This window comes from Micromys minutus (genome assembly GCF_963924665.1).
Source record: "Micromys minutus genome assembly, chromosome: 1".
NCBI lineage: Eukaryota > Metazoa > Chordata > Mammalia > Rodentia > Muridae > Micromys > Micromys minutus.
Genome location: NC_137969.1, coordinates 248,091,570 through 248,108,896, shown reverse-complemented (window position 1 = coordinate 248,108,896; position 17,327 = coordinate 248,091,570). Strand labels below are relative to the sequence as shown.

General features: G+C 46.1%; 1 protein-coding gene across 4 annotated transcripts in view; it reads right to left on the bottom strand.

Annotated features, from left to right (window-relative positions):
• Nucleotides 1–1,403: 1,403 nt before the first annotated feature.
• The window catches only part of VRK1 (VRK serine/threonine kinase 1), a 69,898-nt gene continuing 53,974 nt past the window's right edge, over nucleotides 1,404–17,327 (bottom strand). For all 4 annotated transcript variants that reach the window (XM_080941090.1, XM_080941089.1, XM_080941088.1 and 1 more), the window contains 5 exons: nucleotides 16,573–16,631; nucleotides 13,650–13,828; nucleotides 5,992–6,079; nucleotides 3,055–3,114; nucleotides 1,404–1,734 (listed from right to left, as the gene is read on the bottom strand). In XM_080941090.1, coding sequence (XP_080797216.1) covers nucleotides 1,703–1,734; nucleotides 3,055–3,114; nucleotides 5,992–6,079; nucleotides 13,650–13,828; nucleotides 16,573–16,631 — 418 coding nt within the window. In that variant the 3' untranslated portion in view covers nucleotides 1,404–1,702. The remainder of the gene's footprint in view (nucleotides 1,735–3,054; nucleotides 3,115–5,991; nucleotides 6,080–13,649; nucleotides 13,829–16,572; nucleotides 16,632–17,327) is intronic.

The window sequence follows — 17,327 nt, the reverse complement described above, 5'->3', positions numbered from 1 at the left end:
CCCACGGTGACTCTGAGAAACTAGCCTCTGGGGCTGTAGCTCAGCTTTGCATGTCAGGTGACAACTCAACAGTCCACAGAGCCAGTCACAGTTCAGTGCTTCTGTTTGTCCACACAACGGGTTCCTTAGTACTGTCAAGGTGACGACTTTAGGCCTGTCCTAGGCTGTGTGAGTTATATTCTGAACACACCATGGCTGCCCATGCGACCGGACACAATACACATTGTAAAAGCAGGCAAGTTGCTCACCCATGACAACATGTGTCCAACCCTGATGGCTCTAAGTGCAATTTTTGAAGAAGGTCTCTTGAAAGTGTTTATAAACATGCTACATTTTCTGAGCTTTATTCCCAATTTGGAAAATACTCTGTGTTTATGGTTTTCTAATCATAAAAATCTTGCATCTAGTATAGGGGGTTCACCCTGTAATCCTTGCAGCTAGTGTGGAGTGCACCCTGTAATCCCTGCAGCTGGTGTGGGGTGTGCCCTGTAATCCCTGCAGCTGGTGTGGGGTGTGCCCTGTAATCCCTGCAGCTGGTGTGGGGTGTGCCCTGTAATCCCTGCAGCTGGTGTGGGGTGTGCCCTGTAATCCCTGCAGCTGGTGTGGGGTGTGCCCTATAATCTCTGCAGCTGGTGTGGGGTGTGCCCTGTAATCCCTGCAGCTGGTGTGGGGTGTGCCCTGTAATCCCTGCAGCTGGTGTGGGGTGTGCCCTGTAATCCCTGCAGCTGGTGTGGGGTGTGCCCTGTAATCCCTGCAGCTGGTGTGGGGTGTGCCCTGTAATCCCTGCAGCTGGTGTGGGGTGTGCCCTGTAATCACTGCAGCTGGTGTGGGGTGTGCCCTGTAATCCCTGCAGCTGGTGTGGGGTGTGCCCTGTAATCCCTGCAGCTGGTGTGGGGTGTGCCCTGTAATCCCTGCAGCTGGTGTGGGGTGTGCCCTGTAATCCCTGCAGCTGGTGTGGGGTGTGTCCTATAATCAATCCCTGCAGCTGGTGTGGGGTGTGCCCTGTAATCCCTGCAGCTGGTGTGAGGTACACCCTGTAATCCCTGCAGCTGGTGTGGGGTGTAATCCCTGCAGCTGGTGTGAGGTACACCCTGTAATCCCTGCACCTGGTGTGGGGTGTAATCCCTGCAGCTGGTGTGGCAGGACCACTGGGTGGCTGGTGAATGCCCTCACGCCATTTACCCTCCACACTTACTCTTAGCTAATCTGACTTTAGAACACTGAGTTTGTCTCAGACAGGCTATACCTACTGTGCTCTTTCTTTGTGCACACAGTGGGTATTCAAATAAATGCTTGTATAAAAGAACAGAATCCATGTAGACCAAACTTTATTATCACTATAAATTGTATACTACATCAAGCAAAAGAGAGAAACCTTTATTTTAAGTTCTTCATTCCTTAAAAGCAAGGAGCCTGTTGAGTGCTCTGTCCAATCTGGGAAGCACACAGCAGCCAAAGCCAGCACACGCTCCCAAGCCCCAAACCATATGGGTTATGACAACTAAAGATTCGAGATTTCATAAATTATCTTTCAATAAAGTACACAAAATATTCATTTTAATAAAGTTTGTTTTCCCAAAAAAAAAAACTCCACTCAATTATTACTAACATCCCATAAGACTCACATGAAAATAAAACATAAAATGGAAAAGGAGAAAAAAGGCAAATGAATAGGCAGAGAAGATGGTTTCTGGCATCTCATTTACTTCTGGGCTTTCTTTCTGGTTCGTGAACCTTGAAGAGCAATCAGAGAAAGTCACGTAAGTCACCATTAACTTACAGTAGGACGGGATCAGAACTATACATCTCTTCGTGTCTGACCGACAGCTGTGGAGATGAACGTCTCCCAAGGGCCAAACTGAGCTGCACAGCCTAGGGACTGTCAGGTTACTTTCTAGTTTAATCCACCAGTAAAAACCCACCCCAGTATTTCTCCCCATACTTTGTATTACAAATTTGAAACACTAACTTCCATCATAACTTCCGAGCTTACACTTCCTGGGGAGCCTGCGGCTACACATGGCACAGAGCAAGAGGCCCTCCCTGCAGGCCCTCCCACTCCTAACTTAAGGTCCGGGGAACTGCTCCTATCCACCTCACAAGGGCTTCCTCTCCAAGCCAGACCACACTGCCCAGCCTGCCATCCTGTTTTTCCAAGCCTCAAGCTCTCTGGGCCAGAAACGACCAGAAGAAACGTTAAAACAAGGGCATCCTGGTAGTCAATAGTTAATCAACTTCTTTTTGGAAAAGAACAAAATTTTCTTTGAATCTGTGAAAAATATCTAATCCCACACAAGTAATTATGGTTTCTAAAGGTATTCTGATTATGGGCGTTTTCAGCTACTTAGCTGGGAAAATCTGTTTTAAAATTAAAAATTTTTCAGATGGTTTCTGTTCAATTGTTGCTCAGTTCAATCACAGCAAACCTTAGACTTGTATGAGCACCATGCCACCACTCACACAGGCTGTCACTGTGGCAGAGTAACAGTCTCCAATGGAACAGTAAAGCACCCCCCACCCACATGAGCATCTCAGGGGTTCAGCAGCTGCTTGGGTAGTGGGAAGGGGCCCTGGCCCAGGACACTGTGAGAGCCTAATGACACTACCTGGGCAGGAGTGGGCTGACTGGGTGAGGGAACAGATGAAGACAGGAAAGCAGAAGAGGGATGGAGTTGGGGGTCTGACAGGGTGTGAGGGGAAACTGAGAGGATGAGGGGTCAGTAAGATCAAAATACATTCTAAGTCAGAATGAGCACAACAAAACCACTGCTGTGTGTAAGTAGCCCATGCTAACAGAAATAAGCTAAGAGCTACTGAACCATGAGGAAATAAAAAGCTTTTGTGTTGAAAAACAACATGGTATATTTTGTGAGTTTCACATATAAAATGTTGGTTACATCTACAAGGAAAATCAGAAATGCCGCTGTTCTACGAGTGTTCTAACAGTCAGCTCAAGACCAACCACCAGAGAAGACAGCAGGCACTCTACTCAGTACGGTTGCTCTTACACTGTCCTGATGACACTTCACTCTTAGGCTAAAGATTGCTGCTTACCCCGGTGCTCTAGACTTAGCATTTCTTGCTGCAATTCCAAATGCTGCTGCCTCCTGGAACCTAAGGAAAATCAGAACCAACCGTTATCAGGAAGCTGATGGATTCTGCTATTCAAGTCTGTAATAATACAACAATGTTCATAACACAATACAGTTAGTAACAGAGCTAACTGTAAAACTACCATGTAAAAGCTGATACTTGAAAAATAACATAGGTGAGTGCGCGCAAGGTGAAAGTGGGAAGTATCTCAGCAGCTGTCCTAGAGACATGCGGTTCCTGACTCTAGCACTCCCCCAGAGGACATCCTCAGGACCCCAGCCTCAGTGCATCACAGCTTAGCTTACCTCCAGAAGAACAGTGGCACCATCCACCAGGGGACAGGAACAAAGCCACAAGTATTATGGCCACATCAATTAATCTTTAGTACAATGCTGGAATATTGGCACAGTTTTAAAATGCCAGAATACACATGGTTTTTAAGGCTTATCATTTTGTGAGGGGGAAAAATTACTTGCAGCAAATAACCAAATTTCCTCAATTGGTAAAAATTACGCCTTACATAAAGATAAAAGGCTTAGAGGCCTGCTCTCCCGGCACCGCCCCTCACCCCCTCTCACAGCCTGCACGTCACACACAGAAAGCTTTCAGAGTGCGCTCCCACACAACAGACCTCCAACTATTCAAAATGACTTTAGGTGTATCAAGAAAATTACACACGGCTTTAAAACGGCCTAAATAGATATTAAAGGAAAGTTGCTCCCATTTGCAAGGCACAGCGTTCTAAAAGATCACTCAGTGAGAACAGTCTCTTACCACACTGTAAACCATAAATTGTGTTTGAAAATAAAATTGTTAATGAAGAAACTGACATTTGTAAAGCTGCCATTAAGACAGCCATTCTTGAAACACATTTAAGACATAAAACCCTAAAGCCCCAAAGAACAAAATTTAAGGAATTTATTCCATTCCTCAAAATATTAAGAGAGTCAAGCCCAGCAATGTGCCTTCTCCATCCAGAGCCCTGACTGATAAATATAACGTTTGCATGACCCTTGGCCCGGTGAGTTGTTTACTTTGTTTGTTTTTTTCTCTACAAGCAATAACGTTTACCATCCACCTCAGATGATACTTCTCCCCATGAATACTCTGATGGTAAAATAACTACTCTAGTACTTCAGAGGGAAATGGCCTACAACAAGAAAACACAAAAATCATTAAGCAAATGCTAGGCATACTGGTGGGCCCCTTTAACCCCAGCTCTTGGGAGGCAGAGGCAAGTAGATCACTGTGAGTTTGAGGCCAGCCAGTTCTACATAGAGTTACAGAAAACAAAAAATTAAAGTAATTCTGAGTTTACATGAATGTAGAATCTAATTATTCTTCATTAACTTAAAAAGTTATAGTAGTCCAATGGTGGTGGCACATGCCTTTAATTTCAGCACTTGAGAGGCAGAGGCAGGTGGTCTCTATGAGTCTGGGGCTAGGCTGGTCTACAGAGCAAGTTCCAGGACAGATAAAAACACTGTATCTCGAAAAACTAAAAAAACAGGTTATGCAGCAAAGCAGTCTGAGAGGTCCTTATGGCAGGAGTCACAGCTCAGTGACATTTTCTTAGCAGCCTGCCAGCTAAAGTGACTACAATCCTACCCCAGATTGCCAGGACTAAGATGAGTTTTCATGATTAGAAGTAGTTTTAAGTCACACACTCTCAAAACAAAGACATTTGTGTTCATCAAGCAACATACAGGCTGCCGACACCCCACGGGCAGCTAAGAAAGCCTGCTGGTCTCCAGCACATCTGGGGCCTGCCTGGACCGACTCCTGGCTTAGCCTAACTAACACAACTTGAGACTTGCATGAGCTATGACACAGGATGCTTTAACGCTTAAGGGTGTGTTCAAAGTAAGAACAGAGCTGTCTTCATCAGTCTACTTAGTCCTTCCCCACTCACTGTCAGAGCTGCTGCAGCCCGCCTCTGGCTGAGACGTGCTTCCATGTATTGCTCCTTGGGACTCCTCACTTCCTAATAACAAAATGAACAAGACAGGGAAGGAGGCAGTAAAAAACAAACAGTAGCAGACGGGAGACAGCAGCGTTAGAATGAAAGGAACGACTGTAAAGCGTTGGCCTCTGGAATGAATGACATGCCCCTGGCATCCCAGGGTAAATGCAGATGAACCTAACCATGTTAGATCCATAATATAAGGGCAAAATGCTAATAAATCTGGATAAAGGTGGCTGTCTTCCAAAACTTGCTTTCCAACATGTACTAGGGCCAGTGTCAACACAAAGGCAAACTACAGTGCTGGCCTCTGTCACTAGGGCATTTATGCTACTGTGACCTTTTTGCCCAAAACGAGGCTATTCATCAGAAATTAAGAAATGCTCAAGGACCAAACAAATAATAAAACTAAGAAAGAGGGGGGGAAAAGTCTGTTGAAAAAGCACTCAGTCCAAGAGAGCACTGCTTGGGAATACCCAATACAGCAGACATGTCAGGCTCAGCTTGCACATGCCTTTGCTGACACCATCTGACTTTACAGGCGAGACCTTCAGCACCAGCCCCTAAGTAGAAGTGACTTCAGATCTTTGCTTCTGCATCCCTTGCTTTAAACTGTGAAGTTTCAAAGCTCAGCTGGGACAAGCTGCAGAAGCAGCTGTGGCATGAGTGCACAACCCCATCCACCCCTGCAGAGGTGGAAAGCTTCCAGCCTGAAAGGCAGTTCTGGTCTCTGCCCTCCAAATCCCTGTCCTGATGGCTGTGGAAGTGACAGAAAGCATGTGAGTAAGACACTCCTATATAGTAGTACGCAGTACGGTACCATCTCCAAGGTTATAATCACATTGAAATCCTATGACTCACGTGGCCAAGCCATCAGCCAGTGGGAGGAAGTACAACCTGGGGTATTCATGGACACAGCAAGGGTCTTCACTTACGAGTCTGTGCAGCCTCCTGCACCTGTGTATCTGAGCACTCCATGTCTTCCACAGTACACACTGTGCTTTCTGCTTCTGTCTTCCGCTTCTTACATAGGAAACAAGGTTCAAAAGACAAGAGAGAAAGAGAGGAATGTAATCTGATGCCCACAAAAGCAAATACACATAATTATACAAAATAATACACATAGACAAAACTATCTGAGTGTGGGAGTCTCAAAGTATCCAAAAGGACCCAAGGGAAGGAGCAGAAGCCTCTAGCTACAGTCAGCCTGAATGAGGTCTTTCTTCTGACAACTGAGTCTCACTGATCAACAGAACATGAAATGTTTACCAACCTGCTGTCACCTCCTCAGGCCAGTGACACTCACTCTTCTGCTTAACATGAGTAGAGGTAAAGTCAGAGGCTGTAAGCCTGAGAGACATACAACCTCATCTCACACGTGGAATCTAAATTCTGTTCATGAACCAGTGTTTCTTTAGAATGCTTCTTATCAAATATTTGAGTTCCATAAAGTCGCTGTGTGAGCGATCTCACGAGGACAAAGCTCTCCGGCTTGCTTGAAGCCGTTCGCATTTTCCACAGTCCTTCCACCTTCCGTGTTCTCGGCTGTGGTATCTGAAGGATGTGCTTGCACTGTCTGCCCCTCCTCACAAACACACAAGGCTACACTAATCCCATCTGTGCTGAGCCATTCGGTTAAATAACAGCTCTCTATAGGTGTATTTATAGAGGGATGCTGGCAATGAACATAAAACTTTGTATTTTCCATGTACCTTATCATATGGAGGTACAAATCTGACTGTGTAGTGCTCTGAATTCTAACTCAAAGCCTAAGTTCCCTGGCGGAACCCGGACCACTTAGGAAGATATTTGACACATCCAGACTCCACAGCATGACACAACAGGATGTCCTCACTTACACTGTCTAGCGATTAATATTACGTTCCACTTCATCTCAAAGTGTTCCTTGCTTCAGGCCATTTTGTGTACAGCTGCAGAAGATAATATTTGCTGACAGCACAGCTTTCTTTCCCTAATGGCAACCATGGGTTCCGCCCCTTATAACGAAGCCAACCTGTGCAAGCTACCATGTTTCAGTCTCGGTACTGAGAACCACTGTCGGTGCACGACACTCAATCCCACTGTTTGGAGGCATGGATAAGGTGGCAGCAGAAAGACTGGGATCAGAGAACCTACCACATACCTGTGGAAGGACTCCCACACACAGAGACATCCTGATTAAACCTTAAGGAACTTTCGATGGCATTCACTTAGGAGATTTGTGTAAGAAGGTACTGCTTCTCAAACACAGCCATGAGAATGGCTCTAACTTCACACTGCTGATGAGGGAAGGGGAGAATGCTTTACATCTTTCTTTCCAAAGTGTTGCTTCATGATTACCATCTAAACCCTGCTGGGCTGAACAGATTGGCTCGATAATTACATACAATAACTGCAGTGGGCAGGTAACCCTCAGCTGGCACGGGCAGCTCCCCTGTGAGAGCTTCCATATGCAAGTGCACTGACGGAGCACGTTAGGTACGTCTCTCCTGCCGGTTCACAGGCCTGATTAACAGCGGCCAAGACTCCAAGGTTAGCATGTCAGCAGACTTGTGATGCATTAGGCAGGGATAAACACAGACACTTTTTGTTCCTTCAGACCAAAATTAAGGAGGCATATTTCAGCACTCTGCTCTGTGTTCCAAACAGAACAGAAAGCAGGTTTTCCAGATTTTATAGGGTAGTTTTTAAATGCTTATTATAAAGGAAGCTAGCCAGTATTTCCTATCAAAGAGCCTAGCACATTCATTTTGTTTTGAAGCGTACTTAATAAAAATAAGCTTTCTTAATCTCCATACAGGTGAATTACAAGGAATGAAAATCAGACAGCATTCAGCCAAGGAAAGGAACACCTGTGTACTGGAGAAAGTGGTGGGTCACATTCATCCACCCACAGGCTCCTACCCAACTCTCCTAATGACACATGCAGTTTGGGTAGAAAGAGTCTGTGGTCTAAGCCTGTCTAGTTTCGCAGTGCATAAGTATATGGCACTTGGGTTCTACAGCAATACACAAATCCCAAACAGCAAGATGCATCTATCAAAATCCTTACGACTTTGGGTGCAGGTGTGGGTTCCCTTCGAAATAAAATACCTCTGAAATGGTTGTGCCAATCCCTGAATCTGTGACAGTCTATGCCAAGTCTCACGGGTACCTTTATTTGCATTTATAAATGAAACCAAGATACTGTACGACACACAAGGGCGACTTACAAAATATACATTCGACAGAGTTTGCTTTTAATTCAACACAGAAAAGGCCTTGGAAAATAGGCTTATTTCAAAGAACATTAGTAATATACTACACATTATATTTTTAAAGTGTTCAGATATGCTAGGTTAGAATTTAGTTAATTAGCTGCTTCTCACTTCCAATTTAGAAACAGGAAGAAAAATCAGCTGGATACATTTGGACTGATAATTTACTAATAGTCTAAACACTGACTGGAGACCAATAAAACTGCTTCAACAAAAAAGACAACAAAAATCTTCAGAGGCAAAACTAGAGACCAACTCCTTGCTCAAGTCAAACCTGAGATCATCGCAAGGAGCCCGAGTCTAAGAAACAGCAGCCAGACTACGGCCATCACCAACAAAGCAAGTGAGCTCTGTGTGCCCTGCCCCACTGCAGCCATCACACGTGTCATTTCAAAAACAAAACGCCTAAAATTCCTAGGCTTGGTGCTAAAGAAGCCAAACATCTCCAGGCACAAACACACATGTCAACTCGTCATAGCTGTCAGAGCCCAGTAAAGTCACCATGCAAATGCGCAGTTTACAGACAACTAAAAGTGGTGGTGGTTGGGGGGATAACACAGGGACAGCAGACATGGGGTGCCACAGAACCTGGAGACTGGCAGACACAGTTAAAATGCACTACATAAGAAAAGTGGAGAGAGACACAAGATAGCCAAGGAGCCTGTGCTTTGTTTGCTCCCTCTGACCTATGCTCATCCAGGGCTGGGACTTAGTCTTGCCCTTCCCTAACTGTACCAGAAAGCACTCTGATTCATTTGTGCACATCACAGAGCGGGCTTCATCTGCGCCATCCAGCGCTTATTCTGGAGCATGGCTGTCTCCCTTTGGCTCGGCCTCTCAAGGGCCCAGAGAAGGAGCTGTTAGAGGCCACCTGCTAGTTGTAAAAATCAACAGGTGAGCAAAAGCCCCTAGCCAGACCCTGTAGGCACACTAGGTACAGAAGTTTCCTAGTAAAGCAGCGATTTAAACCTGGAAGACTCCACTTGCATGTCTGAGGGCAACACGTGAAACTCTGCAGAGATGGCTTCAAGACTCTAGTCAGCAGGAGCAAACCTGACAGTTAAACTAAGATGCGTCTACAATCAGGGAACTCGGCTCTCGAAACTAATGTCTGCATTCTCTGCCTCGCTGGAGTGCACGAAATGCTTTCCTCTAGGACACTATCACTTAAACCACTAACATCTAAAACTTAATTGTTTTATGGACAGTTCAAGGGAAAAGGCAAAATCAGGCAGCTACTTACACCTTAATTATCTTTACTTTATGACTAAAATCACTAGGAGGTTTTTCTTTAAGTGCCAGGAGCTTCTCTGAGGAAAACTACATTACAGTTATAGAACAGTAGTGCAAGACCTGAGGCAACTCAGCTGGGCAACTCAGCTGGCCTTTTTTTGAGACTCCCTATCTACCTACCTACCTACACACACACACACACACACACACACACACACACAGACACATTCAGTATGGTTGGACGGATTTATGTGTGGGTACGTGTCTGGCCAACAAACATGAGGCGGACAGAGAATAAGCCCATGGAGCTGGTACTCTAGCTCCTCAGTTCCATGGATACTGGACTTGCAAGGCCAGGAGAAGGGACCCTTACTTTAGAGCTGTCAGCGTCGTTAAGTTGTAATGAAGTGTCTCACATGGCTACCACAATGTCCAAAGAAAGACAGATGGAAGGAGGCTCTGTAAGGTGCTCTGAATCAGCCACAGCCTGGAGCTGGAAGGGCTCCTTGCCAGCAGCAGCAAGTCCTCTGAACCCACAAGGAAGAAGAAAACCCTGAGGCGCCCACTGCAGATGTGATAACATCACACTTTAGATGTCCATCTCCCTGAAGATCAGTAAAACCACATCTTTCCCCTCCAGTCGGTAGTAGGATGGTTCCTTACAAAACACAAAAGCCACTTCAAAATTACTACTAAAACAAATTCCCTTGGCCCACTAAACCCTGACTCACTAAACACACAAACAGCAGACATGGAAGCCAGGAGTCCTCTGCTTTACCCACACCAATCAACAATTCAAAGGAAAATAAATAGAGCACAAGCTCATTGCTGTGATGTATATGCTTTAATATGATCATGGGGCCACATGTATATATTTCCTTCATGCCAATTATCATCTTGTCTTGTGCTGCAAATGAACGCTGAGCAAGCCAGGACCACTCAAGCCTATCCCACATGCATTCATCTGTGAGGTCTAACCCAGACTCCACTCTTATCTACCCAATACACTAAAACTGAACTCAGCTTCACGGCTGTGCCTCAGTTCTTAGGACGGTGGCGAGAGAATAAAATGAGAATGCCATTATTTTTCTAGAGGAAGAAAGCAGGAGAGTTCAGCAGTGACACAGCCCTCGCTCTCTGATGCCTGCAGTGTTAGCAACAGCGCTGAACATCCAGGTTTCCTTTTCATCCCTTGTGACAAGCTTCTAAACAAGAAAGAATGCATTATTATTTCCACAGACAGTTTGTTTTTAAATTCATCCTGTATTAAAGATGCAGAGACGTGCACGCTTAGCCTCCTAAAATTTGGCCATGATTAAAGACAACTTCATCACCTGACTCTGAGGACATCTGAGAAGACACCCTTGTGTGGCTTCCACAGATCAATTCTCTAAGAGCTAGGCACTGATACTGTACCAAATGGTCTCCTGTATCTTACAGCTGATGCACACATTCACAGAGATCAAAACAGGGTGTGTATGCTGTTTAGCTGAAGCTAAATTAGTGGTGATTAAGAAGAGACCAGCATCACTGAGGTGAAATCTTCTGGGAAGTGTTTTCTGAGAGCACAAAAAAGCTGTTTTCTGGAGATAGCCAAGATTGTACCTCTTGCTGAAGCAATATTTGGTAATGTGTAAGAGTCAGCCAGGTGGTACTGGTTCTGAAGACATGAAGGGGTCATGATGGACAGCTGAGGCTCGGCCCTGTGAGGAGCCAGGAAAGGCCATTGTGGTCTCAGTTGCAGTTGACGACCCAGGACTGAGGGGGTCATGCAAAGGAGTTGAAGCCTGGCACCATGAAGAGAGGCTACTGGTGAAGCCTGGTTGCAGTGGAAGACTCCGAGATATTGGAGATGCCAGTACCATGGCATGATCACCAAGAACAGCAATGGCAGTGGAGCAGATCGACCTGAGCCTAGAGTGCTACAGAGGACAGAGCTGGAGAAGTGAAGCCAGCCCTTTGGAGGAGCCCAGAAGATCATGTGTGGATCCCAGACACTGGAACAAGAAGCTGTAACACTGAAGCTGCCTTAGAGACCCCAAGATGTTTGAAACTCTAGAGCCGTGAGCCATCTGCTGAGGAAAGCTTCTAACAGGGAGTGGAACCAGCCCAGGAGAAAGAAGTTTGTTGCAGTCAACAAAGATAAAAAAGGAATTGAAGATCTGAAGACTGCTTTGACATCAGACATGGAGATGCAGAGTTTGGGGTTTTCTCAGCTGGTTTCCTGTCTTGTTTTGAGTATTACAGTTAAGTGATTAAATGAATCTCAGAAGACACCTTGAACTTTGGACTTTTAACACTGTTGAGACTGCTATAGACTATCAAAACTTTGGAAGTTGGACTAAATGTATTTTTTATTATGCTATGTGTAGGTATGGCCCCCAGGGAATAGAATGTGATGGTTTGTATGTGCTTGGCCCAGGAAGTCGCACTATTAGGTGTGGCCTTGTGTGTCACTGTGGGCATGGGCTTAAGACCCTCATCCTAGTATTCTGCTAGCAGCCTTCAGGTGAAGATGTGAACTCTCAGCTCCTCCTGCACCATGCCTGCCTGGACTCTGCCATGTTCCCACCTTGATGATAATGGACTGAACCTCTGAACCTGTAATCCAGTCCTTAAATGTTGTCCTTTATAAGACTTGCCTTGGTCATGGTGTCTGCTCACAGCAGTAAAACCCTAAATAAGGCAGACATGCAAAAAGAAAAGCTATGGTGTGTCAAAGAGAAGGAAAGGGAAGCTGGATTCCAGCTCTCCTGAGTCTCAGTGAAGATCCTAAGGGGAGATGAAGCGGAAGCTCCTGCAAGTTCCAGAGTGAGTGTCATGTCTTCAGACAGGGTCCACCAAGCACCAAGCATCTATGAAGTTTAAACTAACAAAACAACACACACCCTCTCATTCTGTGCTGAAAAGCAGAATGCAGGGGTAGAATGAAAAGCAAGTGGCCTCAAATGTAGGGGGGAGCCAGAAACTGGGTAACAAATAAAATTACCCAAACTGCAAGCTGAGGGACAGCTAAGCAGTGACTTTGGCCAAATTACTCTTTCAGTGAAACAACTAACACCATTTGTAGATTCAGAAAGTTTACCATTTATAGCTCTACTCAAAAAAAAAAAAAAAAAAAAAAAAAAGGAACTGAGCACATACTCTAAAAGATGAATCCGAGAGAAAGGACACAGAAACCATAAAACCAGGAAGAGAAATACAAGACTCAGGAACTCTAAGCCCTAAGAACACAGTACACACAAACAAGAGGACACCTGCACTCTTAACAACTTGAGAGGTGAGCTATGGGATGAAGACATTCCTCTTGTGGGAGGATGGATACAGACTAGTTAACTCTAAGTGTTCACATACAAACGAGTCAGAATCAGGCTGGGCACTTTGAAGAGATGGAAACTCACAGCTTCCTTTCATCTAAAACCTGAAGAAATAGGCTCAAAACAAGCACTTAGAAGCGTGTGCAACAATCACAAGTGGCCCCGTGGCCCCATGGCCCTGTCACAGCAGCTGCTGGAGCAGGACCCGGGAAGAATGGAGCCACACTCAGGAGGAAGGTATGATCCTGTTCACCCCTGGGCCTCACTACACTAGGAATACCTTTCTGAAAACCTTCCCCAGTAATCCCCAATCAGAAAGAGGGCTAACAGGCAGTGGTGGCACATACCTTTACTCCTAGCACTCAGGAAGCAGGGGCAGGTGGGTTTCTGAGTTTGAGGCCAGCCTGGTCTAGAGTTCCAGGATAGCCAGGGCTACAGAGAAACCCTGTCTCCACAAACCAAAAAGACAAAAAGAAAAAGAAAGTACTAGCCAGGTAGCAAGTGTGGGTAGAGTGGCGGGCTATAAATTTAACACACCTGTGAAAAAGAGACCCCCCTCTACAGTGGCGTCACTGTCCTGTCGACACCTGACCTGAGGTCACATTGCAGACACTAGCCTGCTCCTGGAAATACTGGCTGTCCCTAGTCCCCTACACTCTCTGCTCTGCCAGCAGTCTGCCCTTCCGCTAAATACACCTTAGCCACCAACCCGACACTCCCTTGCTGAGCTACTGTAAGGTGAAATCGGAGGAACCCAAAGCTGCGTCATTCAATACCCAGACCCACCTTTGAGGCTGGTTTTGTCTTCACACTTCCGTTCTCCACAGCACTAAAATCCAGTTTGCCATCGTCTTTACTTCCTATAGCTTTTAGTCCTTGCAGAAGGATGTCACGTAGGTTTTGATAGACAGGCTTTTCCGTGTAGTCCAGTAGTTTCACAGTCTCCATGTACTTAGCAATCTCACCTAAAACCAACACGATCATTTTACTACATTTAGTAAGGAACCGGCTACGTCCACCTCACTCCTAAGAAAACAAAGCCAAGGCAAAACCACAAGTGTGGAGCGAGTTAAAATAGAAACTGTGCCCTCACTCGGAGCTCAATGCAAAGTATGTCTGCAAGTCCAGGAATTTTCAGGTACGTAAAGTCAAACGACATATTTTGCGTTACAATGTAAAAGACATTTCTGCAACCCTAACAGATAATAAGAGAACATAAATTACACCTCCAATGCACAAAATGTATATATAAAAGGAATTCAGAACGTAGTATGCCTGTGCTGTAGTGACCCCAGAAGTTGGCAGTCTTGAAAGAGAACATGCTGTGAAGTGAGAAACAACCCAGAGAGCAGATTCAAGAACAGAGAGGTGGGGTGCCTCAGGGCATGGGGAGAAATGTCACTGACAGGACCAGCCCCACTCCCGAGCATCTCCCTTGACAGTGTCCACAGTCCTTCATCATCAGTTCCTAGACATGCAACCACCCACTCACCCCCCAACTCCTGCCACTGGGAGCCTCCCTGGTCTGTTACTAAAATGGCGGCCGTCCTCCCAGCCTGGGCCAGCATCTCATCAGTCGTCCTCCTATTCCACGTCCAACACAGCATGCTCTCGTCAGAGCAGGATCCACCAGACACACATGTAACCACTAGCTTAACTACTGAAGTGCCACCGTGCACCAGGCACTATTCTGAACAGTGGGGAGGGCAGGGGGCGGGAGTTGCCAAACATCCACTCTTTTAACCAGGTAAAATGGAATCTAAAACACACAAGACAATATGATCAAAACACACTACATTAAGTTATGAAGCATCCGAGAAGAAAAATTATTTTTTAAAAACACCTGGAACAAATATCAGTGTGCCTGACAAAGATAACAGAAAGTCCCCGTTTTAGAAGAGAGAGCAGGATCTACCTTTACCACCATCTACACAGAACAGAACAGCCAAGTGACCAGTACGGGATGGCAAGAAAGGTATCAAAGCGTCTTCAGGGGCAAACAGCACAACTGTACTTGCCTCAAGGTCTGTAACAAAATGGCCTTGGTAGGCAGACATGTAATCCTAGCTTTCGGGAAGCGGAGGCAGGAGGAACACAAGTTCAAGGCCAGCTAGGGCTACACAGAGAAACCAAGTATTGGCAGGGAAGGAGGGAGGGAAGAAGGAAGAGAGAGAAGAAGAGAAAGGAAAGAACAAAGCAAAATTCCTATAGAGTCTACAAAGCTGCCAAAGCTAATGTAATGGCTACAGCACAGTACAGAATACAAGGTAAAACACATAAAAACCTGCCCTGTTTATATACTGTTACAATCTAGAAATGTTCAAACCAGAACAGTTAACATAAAAAAGCATCAATTACCCAATGTGACTGTGCAAGATTTCTGTAGAGACCAAAATATAACCAGAATTTAAGGAGAGATGCAATGGAGGAATTGCCACAGTGGGCTGGAAGACTCAGTACCAAAGGCAGTGGCTCTCAAAAATCAAACACAAACCACTCCACGCTCAAAGCCCAGCACACTCAAGAGGGAGTGCGAGTGTGGAACTGACGTGATGACACTAAAGCGTCAACAGAAACGCAGTTAGGAACCAAGTCAGAGCTGGAGCAGGCGTGGCAGTAAGAGCACTGGCTGCTCCCCCAAGGATGTGGGTTCTCTAACACCCACACAGTGACTCACAACCATCTGAAACTCCTGTTCCAGGAGACTGCACGCCCTCTACTGGCTTCTGTAGGAACTAGGCACACATGTGGTGTACAGACATACATACAGGAGAAACACCCCTAGCCCTTTTACAAAGGAGACATGAGAAGATAAAGGACGTCTTGAGGAGAGGGCACTAGGTCAGCTGACTCTGAGCCTGTCTCACACGGTCCACTGGGAGTGTGTGGGAAGCTGTGCGGAGGACAAGGTCTAGACAAGCAGCAGAGTATGTGAGTAATGGCGAGCAGGAAAGCTAGCGGGCGCCACACAGACGCCAGCAGGATTCTGGGGTACTGGGTCCAGGATCGGGGCCAGGATGGATGGTGACAGAAAAGCACACTGCCATGAGCTTCCCACTCCGGCCCTCAGCAGTCCTGCCTCAACCAGAAACCACACACACTCATGTCTCTAGAGGGTGAGACCACAGGCATCTTTCTCCTATTTAAAGCTGTTGACTCTCCATCAAAGTAAAAGTCAATGGCCTCATGATGACCAAAAGGAGTGCAGTCCTCACTCCCTCTCGGACAGTCTTCCCAGTCTCCACACAGCCTTTATTACCTCCTTCCTTCAGCTGCTGTGGAGTCCCCTCAGCAAGGCTGTCCTTGGCCTTTCTGATCAACATTTACTGTCTCCTCTACTCCCTGTGCTTTCTCCACATTCCCAACTCCATTTCCTGTTTTCTTATTCTCCACAGGACTAACAGTATAATGTAGTAACAGAATCCCTGCTACATCCTTCCCCAACCTGAGGGAGGGGTCTGGCGCAGCCTGTACTGATGGCTCATAGTACAACCTCCATAAACACTGCCTAAATGAAGAGAGCAGGCTTCCCTCCTGAAAGCAAAGGGCAGCCGTATGAGGCTCTGAGCTTACTGTGCAGAGCTGCTTTTGTGAAGATGTACCTCTAACAACAGCCATGTCCTGAAGTGCCCAAACTCACACACAGGCTGAGCGATCTTTCCTCCTAGAAAATGAAGGCTGTACGAAGGTCTACAGAAGCCTCCCCTACCTGGCTTGTTCTTCTCAGGAAAGCATTTCTCCATCAAAGCTGAGACATTATCTCTATATCTGTAGAGGAAGAAAGGAATCCTTAGTTACAAGAGTGGTCCCCAAGAGCCTTCGATAACAGAACACATCTCAGCAGGTAGTGCGTCAAAGGGAAACAGTAGAGGTCAAATAGACCTGCTATCTAACCTGCACCTTCCAACTTAAATCATTGCCAGGTGTGCTGACTGGGCAGGAGGACTGCTCAACAACACACTGCCAATAAAATAAAATAAAGATAATCTAGATAATAAAACTCTAGAGACACTGTTTAGATATTCTGACAAAAGCCTGTGCCTCCCTCACTGTATGGCAGGCAGGAGCTGGCCCCGGGTCAAGGGAGCGGGAGAACTGGCCATGTCCCTCACTGGCTGCAACACTCAGGAGAGTGGGCCCTGCACCTCACCTGGGCAGCAGGGTAGAGGTGGCTCTGGCAGCATTTCAGATCCAGGGCTTTGAGTTGGCCCACCCCAAATCTATCCCACTGATGAACTGCTGGAGTCCATGAAAGAGCCAGTCCTACAGAGCAGCGGGATGCCCAAGAGGAGTCCCAGTGAGGATCCGGAATTGAGCAGCCAGGGGCCTCGTCAACATTTGCAGGCAAATGCATGTAGACAAAGGGGTGTACTGTGGCACACACTATGACACTCTACAACTTCCACAAGATTCTTTTCTCTATGGAGGGAGTCACAAGGGGGTCCCCAGGGGAAGGAAAGATAA